We start from the raw sequence: 25,677 nt of genomic DNA, 5'->3' as shown, positions 1-25,677 counted from the left end.
ATAAATTACGTTATAACCATTTGCATTAATTATCTTTTTAAAGTAAGATTTTTTAGAGTTCCTGTTCACAGTCCTTTATTCTTTTTTCATGTTTTTTCTCTTCACTCTTCCAGTTCTAGGTATATGTTCTCGAAGTATTATTACAATTCGGTACAGTTTACAATGTTCACCTGCGTGATTTTTCCTTTCGATAGCTTGATATTGCTTCATATATTTTGTTTTACAGTTGATTCATGTTTCTTCGATCCGTGTCTAAATGGCGGAACATGTACAACCTTTCCCGATTCTGTCATCAATGACACTGCCCTGTTCAACTGTTCTTGCCATTCTGAATTCTTTGGAGAAACCTGTGAAATAGGTATGGAGCCTCTTCTTTTATTACCTTTATACATATTACTTTTAATCATTATGTTACTATTAAGTCTGATTCTACATAAGGCTGAGGTTGACGATTCTTTCTACATTTTACAATCCTCTCCAGTTTTTACCCTGGGTCGCAAGACCTTTCCGTTCGATATATTGATATTGTTGATATAGGAGGGCGCTTTTGAGGTGTTACGACGCCTCTCTTCTCTCCTTCGTTCAATTTGAACTTAAATCTTTGGAAATCGACTTTTGCTATTATTATTTTTCTCTCATATTGAAGGACTTTTACAAAGGAATATCATAGGACATTTACATCGTGAGTATAATTTGGATTATTGTCCCGTTTCCGAGATGTTTGCGGAGAAAGCTACGCCACTCCCTTCATTTCTTCCACAAGGTCCCAAACCCGTATTTCTACGTTCAACCGACATCCGTAACGTAGACAAGAAACCACTTTCGGGAGAGGAACTTTACAAGAGTATCGTAAAGGTCGTTGACCCTGAGAATATCTCAGGTATTCAAGAAATTCGACACCTATGGAGAATTTACCTAATCTCATCCGAGGATAGAGTTTCATTGATTTCAAACGGCCTTGATCTACGTGGTTCTTTTGTTGCTATCCATGACGTCAATCCTTTTACAAAGGCGAGGGATGAGCATCTTACCAGGGTTGTAGTGAAAGATATCCCCCTTTCTTTAAGTGATGACGTCATCAGAGGAGAGATCTTGGCACGAAAGCAAGAAATAAAAGGAGATATTCATCGGCAGAGGTTGCGGGTCAACGGTCAGCTGACCAATTGTTTGAATGGCGATAGGGTCATCTTCATCACCCCTCCAACCCACCCACTCCCAAGAAAGATGAGCTTCGGTAACCTGTTCACCGGTAGAGTTTACCATGATGGCCAACCACAGCAATTCAGCAGGGGTCAGGTGAAATGCTCGAGATGCTTAGAAGTTGGTCACCATGCATCCACCTGTATTAGTGAAGTAAAGTGCCTAAGGTGCAGCAAGTTTGGGCACATGAAAAGTGCTTGCCCTGGCAACGAAAGTGCTGATGTGTTACGTAATATCGCGGCATCTAGTGATACCATGGATACAGCGTACGCTCCCGACCCTGAAGCGACCACTCAACACAAAGAGTCTTCTTCGAGTCATCAAGAAGCGAAACGTCAAACGAGCCTCGCGGATTTCCTGACGAAACCACAGCAAAGTGATCGTAGTGGCGCGAGTACATCTTCACTTCCTCCTCGTAAAGCTGCAAATCGTCAGACATCGTACGCGTCAGACGGAGCGATCTCCAACAACCGAGAGCAGCGACTACAGAGAAGGCAGTTGAATAAGGACGTAGAAGCACAAGTGAGCAGCAGCGAAAGCGAAGTTGACTCACCTTCAACATCATCATCATCTGAAGTTCCAAAGGCTGTTTCGAAAGGTAAAAAACCCGCAAAAAGAAGGCGAAAAGGATCAAATAAAATCAAATAAACTTCGAATACGTTCCTAGACAAAGTTGATATTATTCTCTACTTTTAATGATCGGTGCTTCAGTGCACTTTATATCCTTGAATGTGAGAGGGCTTCGGGATCATCTGAAGCGAAGTAAGATTTTTCTTTGGTTAAATCAACAGAAAAGTGATATCGTGTTTTTACAAGAAACGTACTGGACAAGTGATCTAGAACCTAAAATTAGAAATGAATGGAAAGGCCAATGTTATTTTAATCATGGAACGAACCATTCGAAAGGGGTTGCAGTTCTGATTAAAAATAAGCTTCATATTGAAAACATATGTAGCAAAGCTAAAGGAGATGGTAGAATACTAAATTTGTCTTTCACATGTCAAGGTGAATGTTTTAATTGTATTAACATTTATGCACCCACCAAACGATCTGATAAATGTTCATTTTATAAAAATTTTATGAGTTGGATTAAAAACGTTGTAAATCCAAATGAGAAAATGATTTTTGGTGGAGATTGGAATTATGCTCAAAACAAAAAATTAGACACACAAGGAATTTTATATACATATGGTGCAGATGATTATATCTCAAAGCTAAAAAAACAATACTTATTGTTAGATATCTGGAGAAAGTTATATCCAGCATGTAAGCAATATACATGGAGGCAAAATTCCCTCAATTTATTTTCTCGTTTGGATTATTGGCTTATTTCAAGAGACCTTAGCCAATATGTTTTCTCTACGGATATCAGACCATGTCTCAATTGTGACCACAATGCTATTTCATTGAAATTAAAACTTTTTAACGACGTGCGAGGAAGGGGTTACTGGAAATTTAATAGTGACCTACTTAAAGATGATATATATAGGTTGAATATCGGAAATGTAATACATAAATGTAAATTGAAATATGAGAACCTTGATGCTCAAGGAAAGTGGGAAATGTGTAAAGTTAGAATAAAAGAATATACAATTAAATATGCTATAGATGTACAACGAAAAAAGAGAGAAAAACTTGTTCAATTGGAAAAGCAATATTTTTTATTGAACAAAGAAATGGACAGTAGTCCTAATGATAGAAATGTCGAATAAATCAATAAAATAAGGAAAGATATCGATGATTTGTATAATTATAAATGTAAAGGAGCTTACATAAGATCGAGAGAGAAGTGGATGGAGGAAGGTGAAAAATCAACAAAGTACTTTCTTGGCCTTGAAAAAAGAAACGGAAAAAAGAAAGAAGTTGATTGCCTAGAACACAACGGTAAAACCATCACTGATAAGGTGAAAATATTACAGAGATTACGTAAATATTATGATGATTTATATAAAAACCTTAATTCTATTAGTGATTTGGAGTACGAAAAATATTTATTTCATACAAATATACAAATCCTAAATGATAATGAAGCATCGAGTTGCGAAGGTGATATAACCGAAAAGGAATGTTCTGAGGCTCTGTCAAGAATGCAGAATAATAAATCACCGGGTAGCGACGGCCTCACAGTCGAGTTTTATAAATGCTTTTGGAGCAAGCTAAAAAAAATGTTAATGAACAGTTTAAATGAAGGACATAGAAAGCAGCAATTGTCTCCAAGTCAAAACATGGCCATGTTGGCGTTATTGTTTAAAAAAGGAAATAAAAACATCATTCATAACTGGAGACCAATATCAATCCTAAATGTGGATTACAAAATTCTTGCACAAGTTCTTGCCAAACGACTACAAAATGTAATAACGAGCATTGTATCTCCCGATCAAAGTGGTTTTATTAGAGAAAGGTCTTCAGCCGAAAATATACGTCTAGTGCAAGATATAATTGATTATTATCAGGGCATAAAAGCCCCGGGCATATTTATGTTTCTGGATTTTGAAAAAGCCTATGACAACATAAGTCATAATTTTCTATTTTACCTTTTAAAAAGATTAAATTTTGGAAATGCATTCATTCGGTGGATTCAATCGATGTATAAAAACGCAAAAGGCCGTGTGCTAAATCATGGCTGGATCTCTGAATCTTTTCAAATTAAAAGAGGTGTAAGGCAGGGGTGCCCCCTCTCATCACTACTTTTTATTATTGTTGCAGAAGTTTTGGCGACGAAAATTAAACAGAATCATAAAATTGAAGGTCTCAGTTTACCGATTTCGCAGTTGAATGATGATCAAGTAGAAGTAAAAATATCCCAATTTGCAGATGATACAACTATATTTATGAAAAATAAAAATTCTCTTTCTAATTTGATGGAAGAATTAATACTATTTGGTTCAAATGCTGGGCCAGGGATTAATTTGCAAAAAACCAAGCTGCTGAAGCTTAATATTGATATTGTCCCCGGACAAATAGAATGTACTGAAGAACCGATAAAATATTTAGGTATATATGTTGGGAAAAATGAGAAAGATGTTGAAGATTATAATTGGCAAAATAAACTAGATAAGATACAAAATATTATTAGAGTATGGAAACTAAGAAATCTAACATTTTTCGGAAAAATTATTATCATCAAAACTTTGTTGGTGTCTCAAATTGTGTATCCTGCAAAAGTGATTAGAGTTCCCCAGAAAGTAATCAAATCTCTAAATAAAATGTTATATACTTTTATTTGGAATTCTTCAAAAGAAAAGGTTAAAAGAAATGTTTGTATAAATAAAACAAACGAAGGTGGTCTTGGTATGGTCCACTTGGAATCGAAAATTGAATCGCTTAAGATTTCGTGGATAAGCAAGTTGTTAGAGCAAGGCGAACGTAGTTGGAAATTTCTTTTTAATTATTGGTTATCAAAGATTGGTGAAATTCCTTTATGTTTTGAATACAATATATCAACAAAAGATATGAATTTTCTTTGTACAAAAGCAAATATACCTAGTTTTTACCATGATTTTTTTTGTAGCTGGTCTAAGTTAAGATATATTGGTATATTTGGAGTAAAAAACATTGAAAATGAAATCATTTGGAATAACAGCAATATTACTTTTAATAAACGTATGTTGGTATATAAGAAATGGAAGCATGCAGGTATAATTAGGGTTAAAGATGTTATAAGAAATCGTCAGTGGTTAGCACCAAATATTTTAAATAAATCTGTCTATTCTTCTCAGCTTTTATTTGATTTAGAATATGCTAAATTAAAAAAGTCTTTCCCTGTTTATTGGTTGAATAAGTTGTTTAAGGAAAATTATCCACTCGAATAAAAAAAAAGTGAACGAATCTTAATTTCATTAAAAAGTGGAGAACAAATAACTCTAGATTATTTACCAACAAGAAAGATATATTCTTTATTATGTTCGGAGGTATCGGAAGAACCAGGCATTGTTTCTTTTTGGTCTAATCTTTTTTTATTACCAGTTTCCTTTAGTTGGAACCATGTATTTTATTTTAAGTTGCATTTAATTGTGGATAATAGAATTAGACAATTTAGTTTTAAATTTTTGAACAAGATTTTACCCTCAAGAGACAATTTATTTAAGTGGCATGTAGTAGAAAACAACTCATGTAACATTTGCGGAGAAGTTGATACCACTTTTCATTTCATACTGTATTGTAAATATGTTCGATTTTTTTGGAAAATTATAGAAAGGTTGGTATTTTATATTTTCAAGATTACTATTTCTATAGATGAAAAAACATTAATCATAGGTTATGATCTGCAAAGTTCCAGCAATGTTATGTGTAATTTATTTTGTGTCATTGCTCAATTTGTTATTTATCGAAATTACATAAAAAGCATATTCAAAGGAAAAAGATATGATGCGAATTCTTTATGGATTGAATTCAAGCTTACTATGATTATTTATTTAGAAAGTTTATGTAAACAAAAAAGCAAGTTCGGAATTTTGAAAAAATGTGATATTCAAAAAATTATTGCATTATTGAAGTGAATTGATTTTTTTTTAATTGTTTGTATATATATGTACATGTTATTGTGAATAAATACCTCGATTAAGAGGATAAAAGAAAAAAAAAATCTTGATATTGTTTAAATTCTTGTTTGCAGTTGATCCGTGTTTCTTCAATCCGTGTGTAAACGAAGGAACATGTACAACCTTTCCTGATTATATCGTCAATGACACAGCGTTATTCAACTGTACTTGTCATTCTGAATTCTTTGGAGATGTATGTGAAACAGGTACCAATTTTTTTCCCTCTTTATTGTTTATAAATCAGTACGTGTGCCTTTCATTATTTTGAAGTAAGCATATGTTGGTCTTTTCATAGACCTTTTAAGTAAATTAAAACTATTTTTCATCATACCCTTTACTTTATGATATGCACCTGATCACTTAATTAGTAAACCTTTTGTATTAACAGTTGATCCATGTTTCTTCGATCCGTGTCTAAACGAAGGAACATGTACAACCTTTCCTGATTCTATCGTTAACGGCACGGCTCTATTCAACTGTTCTTGTCATTCTGAATTCATTGGAGACAAATGTAAAACAGGTACGGAACATCCCATTAAATCTGTACCATCAATTACGTTATAACCATTTGCATTAATAATCTTTTTAAAGTAAGATTTTTTAGAGTTCCTGTTCACAGTCCTCGATTCTTTTTTCATGTTTTTTCTCTTCACTCTTTTCCAATTCTAGGTATATGTTCTCGAAGTATTATTACAATTCGGTACATTTTACAATGTTCACCTGCGTGATTTTTCCCTTCGATAGCTTGAAATTGCTTTATATATTTTGTTTCACAGTTGATCCATGTTTCTTCGATCCGTGTCTAAATAACGGAACATGTACAACCTTTCCCGATTCTGTCATCAATGACACTGCCCTGTTCAACTGTTCTTGCCATTCTGAATTCTTTGGAGAAACTTGTGAAATCGATATGGAGCCTCTTCTTTTATTACCTTTATACATATTACTTTTAATCATTATTTAACTATTAAGTCTGATTTTACATAAGGCTGAGGTTGACAATTCTTTCTACATTTTGCAATCCTCTCCAGTTTTTACCCTGCGTCGCAAGACCTTTTCGTTCGATATCTTGATATTGTTTAAATTATTGTTTGCAGTTGATCCGTGTTTCTTCAATCCGTGTGTAAACGAAGGAACATGTACAACCTTTCCTGATTATATCGTCAATGACACAGCGTTATTCAACTGTACTTGTCATTCTGAATTCTTTGGAGATGCATGTGAAACAGGTACCATATTTTTTCCCTCTTTATTGTTTATAAATCAGTACGTGTGCCTTTTATTAATTTCAAGTAAAGCATAAGTTGGTCTTTTTATAGACCTTTTAAGTAAATTAAAACTATTTTTCATCATACCCTTTTCTTTATGATATGCACCTGATCACTTAATTCAATCCGTGTCTGACCGAAGGATTGTAAATGTTATTAAAGGAGAATGAAACCCTTGAAACCAGCTGAATCCATATCAAAGAGAAAAATCAAAGAAACATATTGTTGAAAGTTTGAGGAAGATTGAATGAATAATAAGAAAGTTATGAGCATTTGAATATTGAGATCACTAGTGCCATGTAGATCCTCCCATCGGCAATGCGACCAAGATCTGTGATATCACACACGTACAACTCCCTCATTACTTTAGTACTTATTTCACGTATATTCTCACTTTTATAGAGTCTATCACAAGGTGAGGTGTTCTCTTTATGAGATGACAAGTACAGAGGTTTCACAACATTATATCATTGATGAATCGTTTGTCATATGATTAGAATGAGCAAAAAGATATGTTTTGGGGTATATTTTCAGTGTCCAAATGGGAGAGTTGTACGTGTGTGACATCACAGATCTTGGTCGCATTGCCGATGGGAGGATCTCCATAGCATTAGTGATCTCGACATTCAAATGCTCATAACTCTTTTATTGCTAGTCCTATTTTACTCAAAGTTTTGTTGATCTTATTCTTTGATTTTTCTGCTTTCACAAAAGCTAACTTGCTCCAAGAGTTTCATTCTCCTTTAACGACCTTTTCATGATTCTTCCATTAATGACACATCTTTATTCACCGTCAGTTCATTAGTAAACGTTTTGTATTAACAGTTGATCCATGTTTCTTCGATCCGTGTCTAAACGAAGGAACATGTACAACCTTTTTTGATTCTTTCGTTAACGGCACGGCTCTATTCAACTGTTCTTGTCAGTCTGAATTCATTGGAGACACATGTAAAACAGGTACGGAACGTCCAATTAAATCTGTACCATAAATAACGTTATAACCATTTCCATTAATCACATTTTTAAAGTAAGATTTTCTAGAGTTCCTGTTCACAGTCCTTCATTCTTTTTTCATGTTTTTCTCTTCACTCTTTTCCAGTTCTTGGTATATGTTCACCTGCGTGATTTTTCCTTTCGATAGCTTGATATTGCTTCATATATTTTGTTTTACAGTTGATCCATGTTTCTTCGATCCGTGTCTAAATGAAGGAACATGTACAACCTTTCCCGATTCTGTCATCAATGACACTGCCCTGTTCAACTGTTCTTGCCATTCTGAATTCTTTGGGGTCACTTGTGAAATTGGTAAAAATTGCACTTTCTGCCTAAATATTGCCAAGATATACTTAAGGCTAATCTAAACCTCCAATTGTTCTTACTATCAGACTATCTTTATATTACATTCATTCCCTTTTCCTTTGATTCACAGTTGATCCATGTTTCTTCAACCCTTGTCTTAACGGAGGAACATGTACAACCTTTCCTGATTCTATCATCAATGGCAAGGCTCTTTTCAACTGTACTTGTCATTCGGAATTCTTTGGGGAGACGTGTGGCATAGGTTCGGATTTTCTTTTCTTTCTGTATTGTTTCGAAATAAATTCCTGTGTTTTTCTCATATCTCTTTCTTTTTCAGGCTATTCCATTCTTTCTCTTTGCACTTTTCAAGTAAGTTAAAACCGTTGATTATCATCAAATCATGTGAATTATATCATTCCTTCAAAATAATGTGTTAGTCCATGTGTTTTTTTTCTCGAATCAGTATCTAAGCGAAATAACCTGTGCAACTGTCATGATTCTATGATTAACGGCACAGATCTATTCAACGTCATTTCATTTTTAAACTCTGTACATTCACAGCTGATCCATGTTTCTTCAATCCGTGCCTAAATGAAGGAACATGTACAACCTTTCTTGATTCTATCGTCAATGACACAGCTTTATTCAACTGCACTTGTCATTCTGAATTCTTTGGAGATATTTGTGAAATGGGTAAGAATTTCGCTTTCTGCCTTAATTAACAAAATGCACTTAAGGTTGATCTAAACTTCAAAAGTGTCAAGCTTCTTACTACCAGACTATGCAAATATTAAATCCCTTCCCCGTTTCCTTTGATTCACAGTTGATCCGTGTTTCTTCAGCCCATGTCTAAACGAAGGAACGTGCACAACCTTTCCTGATTCTATCACCAATGGCACAGCTTTATTCGACTGTTCTTGTCATTCTGAATTCTTCGGAGAAACCTGTGAAATAGGTAAGAAACTTTTCTTTACCTGATTGTTTTGAAGCAGACGTGTACTTTTCAGAATTCCAACACTTTCTAGTGAATTCAACATTATAACACAATTTCAGTCCGTTACACATATTTCAGTCTGATTTGATTTTCTTTGTTTTCCTTTCACATATGCAAATGGGACATGTACAACTTTTCCTGTTTGTACCATAAATGACCTAGCTCTTTTGATCTTCATTTCTTTTAAAATCTTTGTATTGACAGTTGACCCAAGTTATTTCGGTCCGTGTCTAAATTAAAAAAATATGTACCGTATTTATTTATACTTTTAATAATGTCACGTCTATATTCAATTGTTCTTGTCATTCTGAATTCTTTTGTCTTAGTGGCCAAAACCTTTGAGAATTATCTTTAACTTTCGCAATGTCCAAGTTCTTTCTTTGCTAACATCAAATCAATTTCTTTCATCTCTATATTCACAGTCGATCCCTGTTTCTTCAAACCGTGCCTTAATGAAGGAACATGTACAACCTTTCCTGATTCTATCGTCAATGACACAGCTTTATTCAACTGCACTTGTCATTCTGAATTCTTTGGAGATACTTGTGAAATAGGTTAGACATTTTCTTTAACTTCCAAGTTTTTAAGCTGATATATATCTTTTGCAGGATTCCAAGATTTTCAAGTGAATTTAAAATTTTAAAGCAGCTTTAGTCCTTTACAAAGGGTTCAGTTTGACTTCCTTTTCTCTTTTATTTTGCAGTCGATCCGTGTTTCTTCAATCCATGTCTAAATGGAGGAACATGTACAACCTTTCCTGATGCTATCATCAATGGCACAGCTCTATTCAACTGTACTTGTCATTCGGAATTCTTGGGGGAGACGTGTGGAATAGGTACGAATTCTTTTCCCTTTTTGTATTGTTTTCAAATCAATTCCTGTGTTTTTCTCATATCTCTTTCTTTTTCAGGTCAATCCATTCTTTCTCTTTGCACTTTCAAGTAAGTAAAAACTGGTGATTATCATCAATTCATGTGAATTATATCATTTTTTCAAAATAATGTGTTAGTCCATGTTTTTTTTTTCTCGAATCAGTATCTAAGCGAAATAACCTGTGCAACTGTCGTGATTCTATGGTTAACGGCACAGCTCTATTCAACGTCATTTCATTTTTAAACTTTCTACATTCACAGTTGATCCATGTTTCTTCGACCCGTGCCTAAATGAAGGAACATGTACAACCTTTCCTGATTATATCATCAATGAAACAGCCCTGTTTAGCTGTTCTTGTCATTCAGAATTCTTTGGAGAAACTTGTGAAAAGGGTAAGCATTGCGATTTCTGCCTAAATATTGCCAATATATACTTGCCTAATCTAAAATTCCAAAAGTTCTTACTATCAGACTATCCTTATATCAAATTCATTTTCCATCTCCTTTGATTCACAGTTGATCCATGTTTCTTCAATCCGTGCCTAAATGAAGGAACATGTACAACCTTTCTTGATTCTATCGTCAATGACACAGCTTTATTCAACTGTTCTTGTCATTCTGAATTCTTTGGAGATATTTGTGAAATGGGTAAGAATTTTGCTTCCTGCCTTAATTAACAAAATGTACCTAAGGTTGATCTAAACTTCAAAAGTTTCAAGCTTCTTACTACCAGACTATGCAAATATTAAATCCATTCCCCGTTCCCTTTGATTCACAGTTGATCCGTGTTTCTTCAGCCCTTGTCTAAACGAAGGAACGTGCACAACCTTTCCTGATTCTATCACCAATGGCACAGCTTTATTTTACTGTTCTTGTCATTCTGAATTCTTCGGAGAAAACTGTGAAATAGGTAAGAAACTTTTCTTTACCTGATTGTTTTGAAGCAGACGTGTACTTTTCAGGATTCCAACACCTTCTAGTGAATTCAACATTATAACACAATTTCAGTCCGTTACACATATTTCAGTCTGATTTGATTTTCTTTGTTTTCCTTTCACATATGCAAATGGGACATTTAAAACTTTTCCTGATGGTACCATAAATGACCTAGCTCTTTTGATCTTCATTTCTTTTAAAATCTTTGTATTGACAGTTGACCCAAGTTATTTCGGTCCGTGTCTAAATTAAAAAATTATGTACCGCATTTGTTTATACTTTTAATAATGTCATGTATTTATTCAATTGTTCTTGTCATTCTGAATTACTTTGTCTTAGTAGCCAAAACCTTTGAGAATTATCTTAACTTTTGCAATGTCCAAGTTCTTTCTTTGTTAACATCAAATCAATTTCTTTCATCTCTATATTCACAGTCGATCCCTGTTTCTTCAAACCGTGCCTTAATGAAGGAACATGTACAACCTTTCCTGATTCTATCGTCAATGACACAGCTTTATTCAACTGCACTTGTCATTCTGAATTCTTTGGAGATATTTGTGAAATGGGTAAGAATTTCGCTTTCTGCCTTAATTAACAAAATGTACTTAAGGTTGATCTAAACTTCAAAAGTGTCAAGCTTCTTACTACCAGACTATGCAAATATTAAATCCCTTCCCCGTTTCCTTTGATTCACAGTTGATCCGTGTTTCTTCAGCCCATGTCTAAACGAAGGAACGTGCACAACCTTTCCTGATTCTATCACCAATGGCACAGCTTTATTCGACTGTTCTTGTCATTCTGAATTCTTCGGAGAAACCTGTGAAATAGGTAAGAAACTTTTCTTTACCTGATTGTTTTGAAGCAGACGTGTACTTTTCAGAATTCCAACACTTTCTAGTGAATTCAACATTATAACACAATTTCAGTCCGTTACACATATTTCAGTCTGATTTGATTTTCTTTGTTTTCCTTTCACATATGCAAATGGGACATGTACAACTTTTCCTGTTTGTACCATAAATGACCTAGCTCTTTTCATCTTCATTTCTTTTAAAATCTTTGTATTGACAGTTGACCCAAGTTATTTCGGTCCGTGTCTAAATTAAAAAAATATGTACCGTATTTATTTATACTTTTAATAATGTCACGTCTATATTCAATTGTTCTTGTCATTCTGAATTCTTTTGTCTTAGTGGCCAAAACCTTTGAGAATTATCTTAACTTTTGCAATGTCCAAGTTCTTTCTTTGCTAACATCATATCAATTTCTTTCATCTCTATATTCAGGTATATATATTCTTTGAACATTTTCTTTACAATATTTATGTTTTTCTTATTTCTTTTTAAAGTTGATCCCTGTTTCTTCAATCCGTGTCTAAACGAAGGAACATGTACAACCTTTCCTAATTCTATTATCAATGACACAGCTCTATTCAACTGTTCATGTCCTACAGGATTCTTCGGGGAGACGTGTGATAGAGGTAATAACACACGAGCACTTTTTTCTTCCCCTTATCCATCTCATTCTTCTTTTCTCCTCCTCTTCCTTCTTCTTCGTTTTCTTCTTTTTTTAACTACTTCTGCTGCTACTACTACTACCACCACCACCACCACTACTACCACCACTACTACTACTACCAATACTACTAATACTACTACTACTATTACTATTACTACTACGACGACGACGACGATTACTACTTCTAATACCACTACTACCACTACTACCACCACCACTACTAATACTAATACTACTACTACTACACTAGTACTATCCTTATTATTACTACTACTTCTACTAGGTACTAGACTACTTATTATTCTGCTGCTAGTAGCATAGGTCTACATTTCGGGAATATGTAATAGTGTATAATGAGTGTAATCTAATTCGTCTCCAATTTTCTTCAGCACTTCCATGTTTTAGCAATCCATGTCTGAACAAAGGAACTTGCGAACCAAACGGAACGGGGTTTACATGTAAATGCGGAGATTCGCACGATGGAGAGCTATGTGCTAATGGTAAAGAATTATTCTGAATAATAACATGAGCCCATCAACCACGTGTATATTCTGACAATAAGCGACTCTTTATATAACTTTCTTTTTTTGCCTTCCGATTTGATAGAATTCTCAATATTATACCTTGTTTGATATTTCTTATAAATTCAAATAGATTTGTTTATTAATCCTTCCTTAATCATAAAACAAATCAATTGTAAATTAATAAGTCCACTCTGCACGATAAATTCTACTTTTTTAATGAACGTCGTTTTGGGGATGTCAGGTTTCCAAGCGTATTATTGCTTATAACATCAGTCCTTTTGAATTGTACAAAGTTGGAAGAACCATCATTGATAGCTCATTTTACCTTGTTGTCTCAATTTGAAATCTATATTTTGTATAAATGTTATATTTTGACAAAATTTGAACTAATTATGAATGGAAGAAATTTTGTAAAAAAAAATAATTTTGTAGTCAAACTGGATTAGAGAATGATGACAGTGATTAATTTTATGAGTAGATTTAGGAGTTAAGTGGTTGCTTTTGAAGTTCCTATGGCGTTTTGACTTTCCAAAAAAAAAAACATTTTCCATCTCTGTGATGGATCTTCAATTTTTTTTCTTAATTTATCTCTAGGTAAAGGTCCTTGCAGAAGCAATCCATGCGTACATGGGACATGTATAATCAGCTATGATTATGGCACTGAACAATATAAATGTGAATGCGATGAAGGTTTCCAAAGTATCCAGTGCGATGAGCCGAGTATGATCATATAAACTTCCTCAATTTTGTCAATTTTTTTTATCCTTAGTTCCTACTATGTATTATCAATGTAACATTATATTATATAAATTTATTTCTTGTTATGCATGGTGAAAAAAAAAGATGTGAAAAGAAGCTTCATTAATAAGTTACAAATGCCTTGAAATTAGTCGCATTTTCTTACACCTCAAGGTATTTTCCTTTGTATTTATCCTAATATATCAATGTCCTGGAAGTATATAATGACAGAAATGTAAGAAAGTGTAGATCTTTGCCATTTTTGTAGAAACCTCAAAGGTAAAAGAGTAGAGACATTTCTATTCAGTCTCAATTCATCTAGCATGTCTAGGGTGCTGTGGGGGTATGGTTATTTTAGTGAGTAAACAGATTATATAAGTAAATAGATTTATTTTAGATATGTAAAAAGTAACTTATATCTTTGTATTTTTGAAGTTCCAGAGTCAAAGCACCCGTGTGATGAAAAACAGCCCTACCGCTGTCAACATGGTGCCGAATGCCATCGAAATGGGACGGACTATTACTGCGCATGTCCAGAATTATATACCGGCAAGAACTGTGAAACCCGTAAGTAGATAGCACCGGTCGGCCTTCCATACATTAAATAAAGGCCTAATCCTTCCGCCAGTCAAAATAAAGTTCCAAACTTGGTGATATTTCTTCCCAATTTGGAAAAAAGAAGGTTTAGTAGTTACCCTCCATGGATTCAGTGTTATATGCACAATCATATTCATACACTTTGTTAATCAGCAATATCAAAATAATAAAAAACTGAGAATGGGTCGGATCGAATGAATATCTTTTGCCTTCCCATTGTTATTAGGCCCAGAGATCGTAAGTTGCGCATATTAAAGTTTTGGGTAAATTTCTATTCTTATATATTTCCACCCAGATATATTCTTCATCTACATACATTCTGTAGGCTTAGTTTCCTTTTGTGGTAGTGATCAGGGCCTTTAAAATGTAGTGACTTTCTTTTTTTTTAGGTTTGTTAGGCTTGTTTGACTTTCCTCTTTTTATTCAAACCAACTTTTTGTTGGGGTGGACCTGTCGCTTAATCATTACACTCTCGTTTATGAAAGATAGCAATATCCATGCCTCCTTAGTTCCTTATAACCCAATTGTTATTATTGTACAAACTAATAATTTACTATAAAGATAGAGTACACAGATTAATAGTATTACATGTTTATTTTCGTATTTTTGTGGCACAGCTACCGCATGCTTTGAGGGCTTATGTCGTCATGGCGGCACATGTCATGTTGCTGGTGATAATTATACCTGTTCGTGTACAAACCATTGGATGGGAAGAAACTGCACAGAAAGTATGTTTATTTTTAAGATTTAAGATTTATTGATTTATTTCATTTCTTTTCTTTCCAATTTTCACACAAAAATACATAAGTACAAATACATAAATACAATAACAAACAAAAATGAACAAGAGTAAGAACCTTACATTTGCAAAAATTTGATAATATAAATTATACGAACAAAATACGATACTTATATCATCATTTTATAAAACTAAACATTCTTGAAAGTATGAGTATTCGTGTGTAAGTTAAAAAAAATGTTATTAATCCCTGTAATAATATTGTATCATAATCATTACTAAAAATAAATGCTAAAATTAAGAATAACGTGAAATATTTTAAAAAGAAATGAAGGGTTTCAAATACCACTTTCTGAATGCACATTTTTCCTTCTTAAAAATCGTAGAATTGATATGCACCTACCCTACTAGACAAATAAAAAACAATTTAGAGTTAATGTAACTACGGAAAGAAATTTTTGACGATGGTATCACTTGACACATTTCCAAAATGACTTCGAATGATCAGTGAGGGCACCAGAATTTTTTTTAAGGGAGTAAATGGAGGACGAAGAAAATTAGAATTGGTAGCAGGGCATGGGCAAGGAAAAAAATCGTAGTGAGCGTGGGGGGGGGGGGGGAAGGCATGGTAGGGGTGAAAAGGTTGTAATCGGGTCAGTTTTTGTCTCGCCTGCATAGCAGAGCGAGACTATAGGCGCCGCTTTTCCGACGGCGACGGCGGCGGCGGCGGCGGCGTCAACATCAAATCTTAACCTAAGGTTAAGTTTTTGAAATGACATCATAACTTAGAAAGTATATGGACCTAGTTCATGAAACTTGGACATAAGGTTAATCAAGTATTACTGAACATCCTGCCTGAGTTTCAGGTCACATGACTAAGGTCAAAGGTCATTTAGGGTCAATGAACTTAGACCATGTTGGGTAAATTATTTTCAAAATCTTAACCGAAGGTTAAGTTTTTGAAATGACATCATAACTTGGAAAGTATATGGACCTAGTTCATGAAACTTGGGCATAAGGTTAATCAAGTATTAGTAAACATCCTGCTAGAGTTTCAGGTCACATGACCATGGTCAAAGGTCATTAAAGGTCAATGAACTTTGGCCGTGTTGGGGGTATTTGTTTAATTACCATCCTAACTCTGAAAGTTTATGGATCTAGTTCATAAAACTTGGGATATAAGAGTAATCAAGCATCACTGAACATCCCCTGTGAGTTTCAGGTCACAAAACCAAGTCAAAGGTCAGTGAAGGTCAATAAACTTAGGCCATGTTGGGGTAATTGTTGAAGTGCCATCATAACTTTGAAAGTTTATGGATAGAGTGAATGAAATGTGGACATGGGTGTAGTTGACAGTCTTAAGTCTCCGTTCAAATGTCATTTATGGTCAATGAACGTGGTATTATGTCATTATATGAATGATGTTTTTGTGAATGATTATTTTATAGTAGATTTCAAAGTTAGCACTGCTGCTATTTTAAATTGCGTAATGCAGGCGAGACTGCCAGAGGCGTTCCACTTGTTGGTGATCGGTGTTGCTATCATAACCCGCGCGCATGATAGCTTGAAATCCCTCCTCGCAATGATTATATTCACTAATATATGTACATCCTTTTGCTCGTCAATTTTCTTTTTTTTACTCATCTGCTCAGAAAGCCCATGTTATGATGAACCGTGTTACAATGATGGGATCTGCAGTCATGAAAATGGAGAAGCTTCATGTGCTTGCGGTGAAGAATGGACAGGACTTAGATGTGTGACACGTAAGGATTGTATTCTTTTGGGGTTTCCAAAGACACAGGCCCAGTACTGGTATCATTTTTTCTCCTTTTTGCCAAGCTGTAAGAAAAGCGAAATTACACTGAAGGGGTTAAAGAGGTTTCAAGATAATACCAAGTATTAAGAAATTATATCTAACATAGATGATAGATTGTTGCAGTTCTTCACATAGGAAATATAATTCTTATTACATCTGGACAAAAACTCCATTCTAGTAAGTGTAGTGGAGGATATGGAGTTCCTTTCCTTAAAGAATACCAATATGACCAATTTGAATTTCCCATGGGTATTTTTTTGCAGGAGTTTATGCATTTATTATATAATTGAAAAAAATATACAAGACGTGAATATGATATGGCATAATGAAACACAATGCAATGTGACAGTTTTATAAAAGATCGGATATAACACAATTAAGACATACTTAAAATATTGCTAGTACAAAGTATAGTAATCAAGTAAAACAAACAAATGCAGAGACTAGCTATAAAAGCAGAATGCTTGAATCATCGCAGCCAGAAAATTGAATGTCTAATATTTTCCCCATTTTTGTTCAATCTAGCTCCTATTTGGTCATCTGATTTCCTAGAATAACCTTCTATTTGGCTAGCTGAGATAAATAATCACTCGAACATGGTTCCGGGTGCACATAGAAGGTTTCTCAATTGTTTTTCACGATTTTTCTTTCTACAGAAAGTCCCTGAACTTACAGATTTAAAAATTATTTCTTAGACATTATTATATTAAAGCTTTTACTATTTTATCATATTTTACTTTTCCTATACAAAGTAGTAAGGATTTACATTCCAAACATTACCAAATACAGAGATTAAGAAACGATGTCATTACTGATTTCTTGTTTAATTCATACATTACTTCACCTAATTCATACATTAGTTCACCTAATGGAAACTACCCTTTAATATTAGGCCAATCATTTTATAATAACACTTCTCTTACAGTACGCCTGAAATTCTGAAATATATTATGTATTACGGTATTAGTTACCCCATCAGAGTTCTGCTTTGAAAATAAATCTTATTTCACATGTAAAACTTCACAAACATGCCAAGTATAAACGCGACTGGATAAACGCTCTGTTTGCAGCTCTGTACTGCAGGTCTTCCCCCTGTCTAAATGGAGGATCATGTGAGGAGTGTAACGTGGGCTTCTGCTGCGTGTGTCCTGAAGGCTTCAGTGGAACGAGATGTGAAATGGGTATAACTTAAAAGAGGATAATTTCATTTTTACAATAACATTAAAAGAACAGACATTTATTATATAATCATGATGCAAGTAATATTTATTTGGTATTCTTAACACTTTGACTTCTAAATATGTTATCTGTTATTTTCAAATGTAAAGTTGTATTATGTATATATTATCACTCCTGTTTTTGTACTCGTGTATTTTAAATATGTTCGTACTCTCTTACCCCGAGAGGGGGTCGATGGAATAAATAAAATTTTACATGTTTGGTTTTTAGATAAGGTTAGAAAGTCATGACAATGATATGATAACAAAAGTAATTTCGATCATTTCAACATTGTTTCCTGTTTTATCGGTATAATAGAGTATTTGAAGAAAATTTGAGGAATCTAATTAAACTATGCTTGAATATCCAATTAAACATTTAATGAAATATTTAAGAAATGTAGATTGATTATAATACTAAAGTTAGACAAGTGTTTTATTTTCTTATCTTGGATAATTGACTATGAAGGAAAATAATAAGATAAAAAAGAACACGTGAACTTCAGATCTTAAAAAATTTTAATGGTGATTTCAAATAACCATGATAGAATTCGTAATTTAATACTTGGGTGTAATCTTCTTGTCTTTGACATCTTAACACTCATACTTAGCATGCCTCTCCTTGCGACCCAAGATAGGGAAGTCCCAGAAGTATTATTATCATCGCTATTATCAGCTACTCGCTTGATATTTGTTTATAATGATTAGAACCCTCGCATATAATTTGTGAATGGAATCATTGCCATGATTCAGTATCATCTTAACAATAATGATTATCAGTCTACGTGCACATACTGAAGTATTATATTTGACAAAAATAGCAAACTAGAGATTGCTTGAAATCATTGCAGGGCAGGTGTAGTCCCTGATCCAGCCCCCCTGCCCTTATCTCGGAGCAACAAAAAACACCATTTATGAATCTGAATCTTATTAGTCATTCCCAAAATTTATTCAACCTTGGTAATTGCTATTCTAATTGCTGAGCTCAGTTATTATGCAGTTGTATCTTTATATTTCATCCAATTTCAACAACAGAATGGTCGTTGAATGATACATACTCCAACATGTCCTCGCAAGCAAATGTTACTTGGACGCCCATGACTCCCACTACGTTCTCGTCAAATTCAAAATTACCTGACATTGTTCGTACCTTTTCATCATCATCATCATCATCACCATCATCACCATCATCATCACCATCATCATCACCATCATCATCATCACCATCATCACCATCATCATCACCATCAGTATTGTATTATACGTCAATCCCACAATCTTTGACATTTTTATCAGTTCGTCATGTATCCATCCGTGATTCGTTTAGTGTTTCATTTTACCCATCGTATTTGTCTATCACAGGAACGCCATTACCAACAGCCCATCCACCTCCATCCACACCTCATCTCATAATCTCACCATCTTTGCCCCCTTCACATCATTTTGCTTCTATTTCTTCTTCTTCTCCTCCTTCTTTACCTTCTTCTTTTTCTTCACCTTCTTCTCCCTTTTCTTCCTTTTCTTCTCCTTCTTTTTCTTTTTCTCCTCCTTATTCTTCACCTTCTTCATCTCCTCCTTCTTATTCTTCTTCTCCTCCTCCTTATTCTTCTTTTTCTTCTTCTCCTCCTTCTTATTCTTCTTTTTCTCCTCCTTTTTATTCTTCTTCTCCTCCTCCTTCTTCTTCGACCGACCCCTTTCTTTCATCCGATCGTTCTCCTGTATTCGAAAGTGCTACATCCTCTTATCACATCAGAGAGGACACCGCACCACACCCACCCTGGCCTTTGGCATCTGTTACCAATTCCATGTCATCTCATGACAGAACTCCATCTCACGTTCATACACATCAGACATATACCAACTTCGGGACCAACTTACTTATATCATCATCTCCCTTTCCACCTCACCCATCATTATCTCATCCATATCCACATTCCCAGTCAAGTTATTCCCATCTCACCTCACATCCCTCATCTTCCCCTTCTCCATCTTCGTTTTCATCCTCCACGTTGCTCCCCTCTTCGCCCCCTCCAATCTATTCATATTTCCCACCATTCCATTTGTCTACATCTTCGTTCGTTTTACCTTCCTCATCTTCCTACGCTTCTCCTGTGTCCATGACGTCATCAAGTGAATCAACCGAGTCGACACAATCAACACCACAAATCGGTACGTCATGTATGTTGAGCATAGTGTTCAGAGTTGTATTGAATAAGTCTACTTTACTCACTTAGCCATGTTAATTTTTAAGATGCCCTATAAACAGATTTTAGTGGTCAGTAACATTTTCAAATAAGGGAAACAAAAAAGATCCTTGACGTACGTATTTATTTCATAATTTATTTCTTAGGGGGAAAGCCCTTTCAGCAGAGCCGATTTCCAAAAGAGTCCACACGTGAAAAATCTACCTCCTATGTTTTGCGGAATCCTACATAAAGGATCATTCGTTATAAATTTTGATTGTCCACCCAAAATACCAATAAGTTAATTTCTCCTTTCGGCATCGGCAAATATTGGGAGTGTCGGATGGTAACAAATTCATGATATTCCTTCGACATATTCGACCCCGCCTGCCCCTCTCCTCCAAAAACCTACATCTTATGAGCAGATAATTTCAACAATGATTGGACCAGAAATCGTAGCGATATGCCCTGTACCAGAGCCAGATTTTGTCCTTTCAATTGTTTGACGATCATCATGGAATGAACAAATACATGTATATACCAAAGCTGAGCATCTTAGAATATTATCCTTTCTAAACAGTTCCCATTAAGCAATTGGGAGATCTACAACTATATACCTGACCAAAGTAGACCGTGTGATTAGCTTGATCTTGTTTTCATTATACCAAATGCATAACAGATTGTGGAGGCGAGATCTATCTGGTATCAAACGACCTTGAGAAGATCGAGTCACCCAACTACCCAAGCACCTATCCACCGAATCTCCATTGCTCATGGTTCATCCATGGAACTCAAGGATCTACCATTAGAGGGACATTCATCAACTTCCATTTACACTCCCCATCTTCATCAATTACTGTCTATGATGATGTTGGTGGCGATGATGTAGCTCTTGTTCTGTCTGCTACTGGGTCAGCGCTACCGCCATCATTTTCATCATCCAACTCAATCCAAATAGTTTTTATTACTGGTCCAGTTCCTCAACAGAGTGGCGGATTTTCACTCGTCCTAGAGCTCATAGGTATGTAGGCTCCAATGCATACTATGGAAAGGTGGCTTGGGACCGTAACATTGTTTCAATATACTCACCTTTTTACTACTTTAATATAAGAGCAAAATGAAATCGCATTTGCAATTTCTTTTTTTTTCAAATTTCACTGGGAACTACTACAGTTAAGGAACAACGTCACAATTAAAAACTTGTTTTACAAGTTATAATATCAGTTTGGGGCAACAACGTTGCATTCATTTCTCACTTTTTGTACAGATGGTTTTTATTAATAGCTAGTTGATAAAGAAAGAAACAATGATCATTCTTTGTTATACACAGAGACCGATACTGAGAACTCGACCGATATCGGATCGCTTCAGGTAGAGACATGGATCATCGTCCTCATCAATGCCATGATCGTTCTTCTTATCATCCTGACGATCGTTTGCTTTATATTTCATCGACGACCACCATGTCGAGGATCCAATGTTGCCGACTACCATGCATGGCAGCTTAGAAGTACCAGACCACCCGTCAATGGCCCAGCTCTACCTATGACGAGCTCTGCATGCTCTGGGAATGAAAGTAAGCGCGAACCGGGAATCAAATGTGCAGATTCGTCACCAATATCTTCAGGTGTTAATCTAGCATGTCTATGAAGGATTAATGATGAATAAATGTATTTGGAATGAAAAACAAAATATAAAACAAAAAACCCAGAAATTATGAATTGAATAATATCCCAGAAAAAAAATCAACACTAAAACTATTAAATGTTTTACATCTCATTACCATTATTTTTCTAACAGTAAAATGAACAAACTTGAATAAACTTGGATCACTGACAATTCTTACATTGACTTTAACACAGTATCCAGGAAACTTTATTGTACACCTTGTAAACTGTCTTGCAAATGTTTAGTGTCTAAATGTGAGCCCAAAGTCCCCATATTTCAGTAAAATATATTGGTTCCAATTTGTCAATTTCTATTAGTCTATCCCAACTTCATCTATAATCTTGATAATGCAATTGAAAAGGTTTGTGGAAATGTCTGTGAAAACCTTTTGGGGCTTGTCATATTCATAAACAAAGCTCCTGTTCGTAAAGTCGTGTGCACCTGCTTGGCGGGAAGCTTTTTGAAACGGCTCTTTTTGACAAATCGGTACTAAACCATTTTGTTGTAACTTTTTTGCAGAGTCTGACATTGAACAAGCTTTGGGCATTGCTACTCGAGGTCGTCCAGATGATATCGATGGTAGTCCATGGTTACCATCAAGAAGAATATTCCGCCACATCGACTGGAAAATCGGCAATTCACCCAATCATTCTTATAACATAGCTCGTGCACTTAATCCAAACAATGATGATGACGACATCGATGACATGGTCATGGAAACCGTGTTCGACACACGGAATGCGTACCATCCCGATTTCCATCTCGACGCCAACGAAGACGCAGACGGTGTAGAAAATGGGAGAATTGATGGGGTCAGCGAAACCCGGAATGATGACGATAATGAAAGTGATGATAGAGATGATGTCATCGCCCATGACGTATATCATGTCAATGAAGACGATGTTGATGAAACAAATGGGGACGATGTTGATGAGAATGCCGAGAATGACGACGACGAAGATGATGATACTAGTATCGGTCTTGATGAGTTTATGATTGACATGTTAAGAAAGAAAAACAAAGGAAATGAAATTGGCTGCACCTTCACAGAACCCAAAGATGACATTTCCCAGTGAGGAGGCATGTTGATCGCCTTCATTCGATCGCCTAAAGACAGTATTTATTTTGTAGGAAACGAAGAAAGAGAGAGAGGAGCAAATGAGGATGCATCGTACATCCCAATATTTAGTATGAATTCTTATTCATGACTTTGAATTTAAAATAATCCATGTTATCAGGTCATGGGTGGGAATAGCACATTGAGAACTCTACAAAGTGGATATGGTACTTTTCAGGTCACAATATTATCATGGATTAAGGCACGAACTAAATATTACATTGTACACCTCAGCTGGCAGAAGTAATCCATCTGTTCGTTAAGCTTGTTCATTTATGAGATATCTCATCTAAAGTTTGAAATCCTAATTAATATTGATATATTGATGATATCCATACAGGATAATTGGATTAAGTCAAATGCCTCCGCCCACCATAGGTGGTGGTGTCGGGGCGTTTTGTTTTTGAGCCGTTCGTTCGTTTGGTCCGTCTGTCCCGTTCTCTGGGGAACTTCAAACTTCGTTCAATTACGTTTAAGCACACATGTTTGGGTATATCAGGTCGCATTTTGAAGAAAACAAAGATGCGGAGATGCAAAAATGATCAAGAACATTTCAGTTTTTTAAAGGCTGAAAATCGTTTTTTTTTTTGGTAAGAAAATTAGTATTTCAACAGAAATACCATAGGGCAACACATTCACTGAAACTTTAGAAATCAGTAATTTGCATGGAACTACCAGTATTCTTTATCATTTTTCAGTAATAATTACTGAAAATCAGTACTACTTGGCAGCTCTGCTACTGTAACCGGGTTCCGTTTCACTTTTTGTAATAACAAATTGACAATTTATATAATCGATTAAGCATCAGCCAATCAGAAAGAAGGATTTCAGTAGCTTTTCACTCTTTATTGCAATTTTGTTATCATAACAAGTTTTATGAAACGGTCCCGATCGTGATGCTTTTTATGACATTATTAATGGTCATAGCGTGTGTTATTATTTCCACTTACCCATGTCAGTAGACCGCTTTGCCAAGGCAATACAAATCGTGGACGTTTCATTCAGAGAAACCTAGTAACGAGGTATTCCTTTAATCCTTATCAAATACTTGGAATCTGGTTTGCATACATTAAAGGGGTACTCCAGGCTGACGATAACCTGACTTGAACAGATACAGAAAAATCAGACAAACAAAACACTGAAAATTTGATCAAAATCGGACAAGGAATAACAAAGTTATAAGATTTCAAAGATTTGCATTATTTCGGTGAAACAGTTCTATGCACGTCTTCATGAATATTCAATGAGCAATACTCAATGAGCAAACATATGTCATATCCTCACTTCCATTTTGAAAAATATTGCTGAACTTCAAAATTCAATAACCTTATTATTTATCAGATTTCGATGAAATTTTCAGCATTTCGCTTAGTGAATTTTACTCTTTATATAGATATAATCATTTTCAGCCTAGAGTACCCCTCAAATGTTGCAATGTCTGACAAGCTTAAATTGATGCTCCAGGCTGAAGATATTTATATTTCAATAAATATAGTAAAATTAACAGAGCAAAGTGCTGAAAATTTGATCAAACTTGGATAACAAATGAAGTTATTAAATTTTATTCCGGTGAAACAGTTCTAGGCATGTCTTCATGAATATTCATTAGTCGAGCTGATAACTCGTTCTTTTGTATTTCATTATATGAAATTAGGTTTATTAACAAAATATTACCAGAACTAAAACAATCGGATTGACAACCAAGGGTGTGAGTGGTCACATATAAAAAGATCTGAAAAAAGCTGAAGAGTGTTGAAAAAGTCTGAAATAGAAAGAGCTCCCATACTTTTTGTACAGAGGAAAGCCAAAAATAAGCTGAAATTAAGCTTAAAAATCAAAAACAAAAAAAATCTGAAATCAGATAAAAATCTTAACTCTCACACCCCTGGACAACTGACCAAGTGCATTAGTTATTAATTGCTGCACCTTATTTCATCATAATGGAGACACATCATTTACACATGTTTGAAAAAAATAAACAATTATGATTTCATGTAATATAACAATGTGGGGATGTGATATCATCAGCCCGTCTAGTGAATATTCATGACGAAAGGCATATAACTGTTTTGAAAACTCTTGCTGAACTTTACAATTCATAACTTTATTTGTTATCAAATTTTTATTTTTAAAAAACATTTTTGCTTGGTGAATTTGACTCTATTTATATAGATATACCTATTTTTCAGCCTGGAGTACCCCTTTAATTGTAGCTATGTCAGGCAAACTTAAGTCTTGCATTTTAGATCATTAAAAATGTGCATAAAAAGTAATGTTTGTAAAGATGTATCCTGTTCTGTGTAGAAAGGTCAATTGTCTAATCCTAGTTCATCTACAGCCAGTTTAATCATTTGGTCTAATTGCCGCTTAGCCCATTTTATCTAATTTCCATTTAGGCTATACCCATTTGGTCTAATATCTCCTTGGTCAACACCAAATTTCACATGACA

At 34.7% G+C, this 25,677-nt stretch overlaps 1 protein-coding gene and 1 pseudogene across 1 annotated transcript; both read left to right on the top strand.

Moving 5' to 3' along the window:
• LOC129280455 (neurogenic locus notch homolog protein 1-like) overlaps positions 1-19,811 on the top strand; it is a 32,914-nt pseudogene extending 13,103 nt beyond the window's left edge.
• An 8-nt stretch (positions 19,812-19,819) lies between these two features.
• On the top strand, positions 19,820-25,489 carry LOC135157303 (uncharacterized). The gene is made up of 4 exons (XM_064112434.1): positions 19,820-20,428; positions 21,122-21,463; positions 21,773-22,018; positions 22,630-25,489. The coding sequence occupies exons 1-4, from the start codon at positions 20,065-20,067 to the stop codon at positions 23,184-23,186; spliced, it is 1,509 nt and encodes a 502-aa protein (XP_063968504.1). The 5' UTR covers positions 19,820-20,064; the 3' UTR covers positions 23,187-25,489.
• Positions 25,490-25,677: the final 188 nt, after the last annotated feature.

This window comes from Lytechinus pictus, chromosome 17, assembly GCF_037042905.1.
Source record: "Lytechinus pictus isolate F3 Inbred chromosome 17, Lp3.0, whole genome shotgun sequence".
Classification (NCBI taxonomy): Eukaryota; Metazoa; Echinodermata; class Echinoidea; order Temnopleuroida; family Toxopneustidae; genus Lytechinus; species Lytechinus pictus.
Note: the sequence above shows the minus strand (reverse complement) of the source record. Positions and strands in the feature narration are given on the sequence as shown.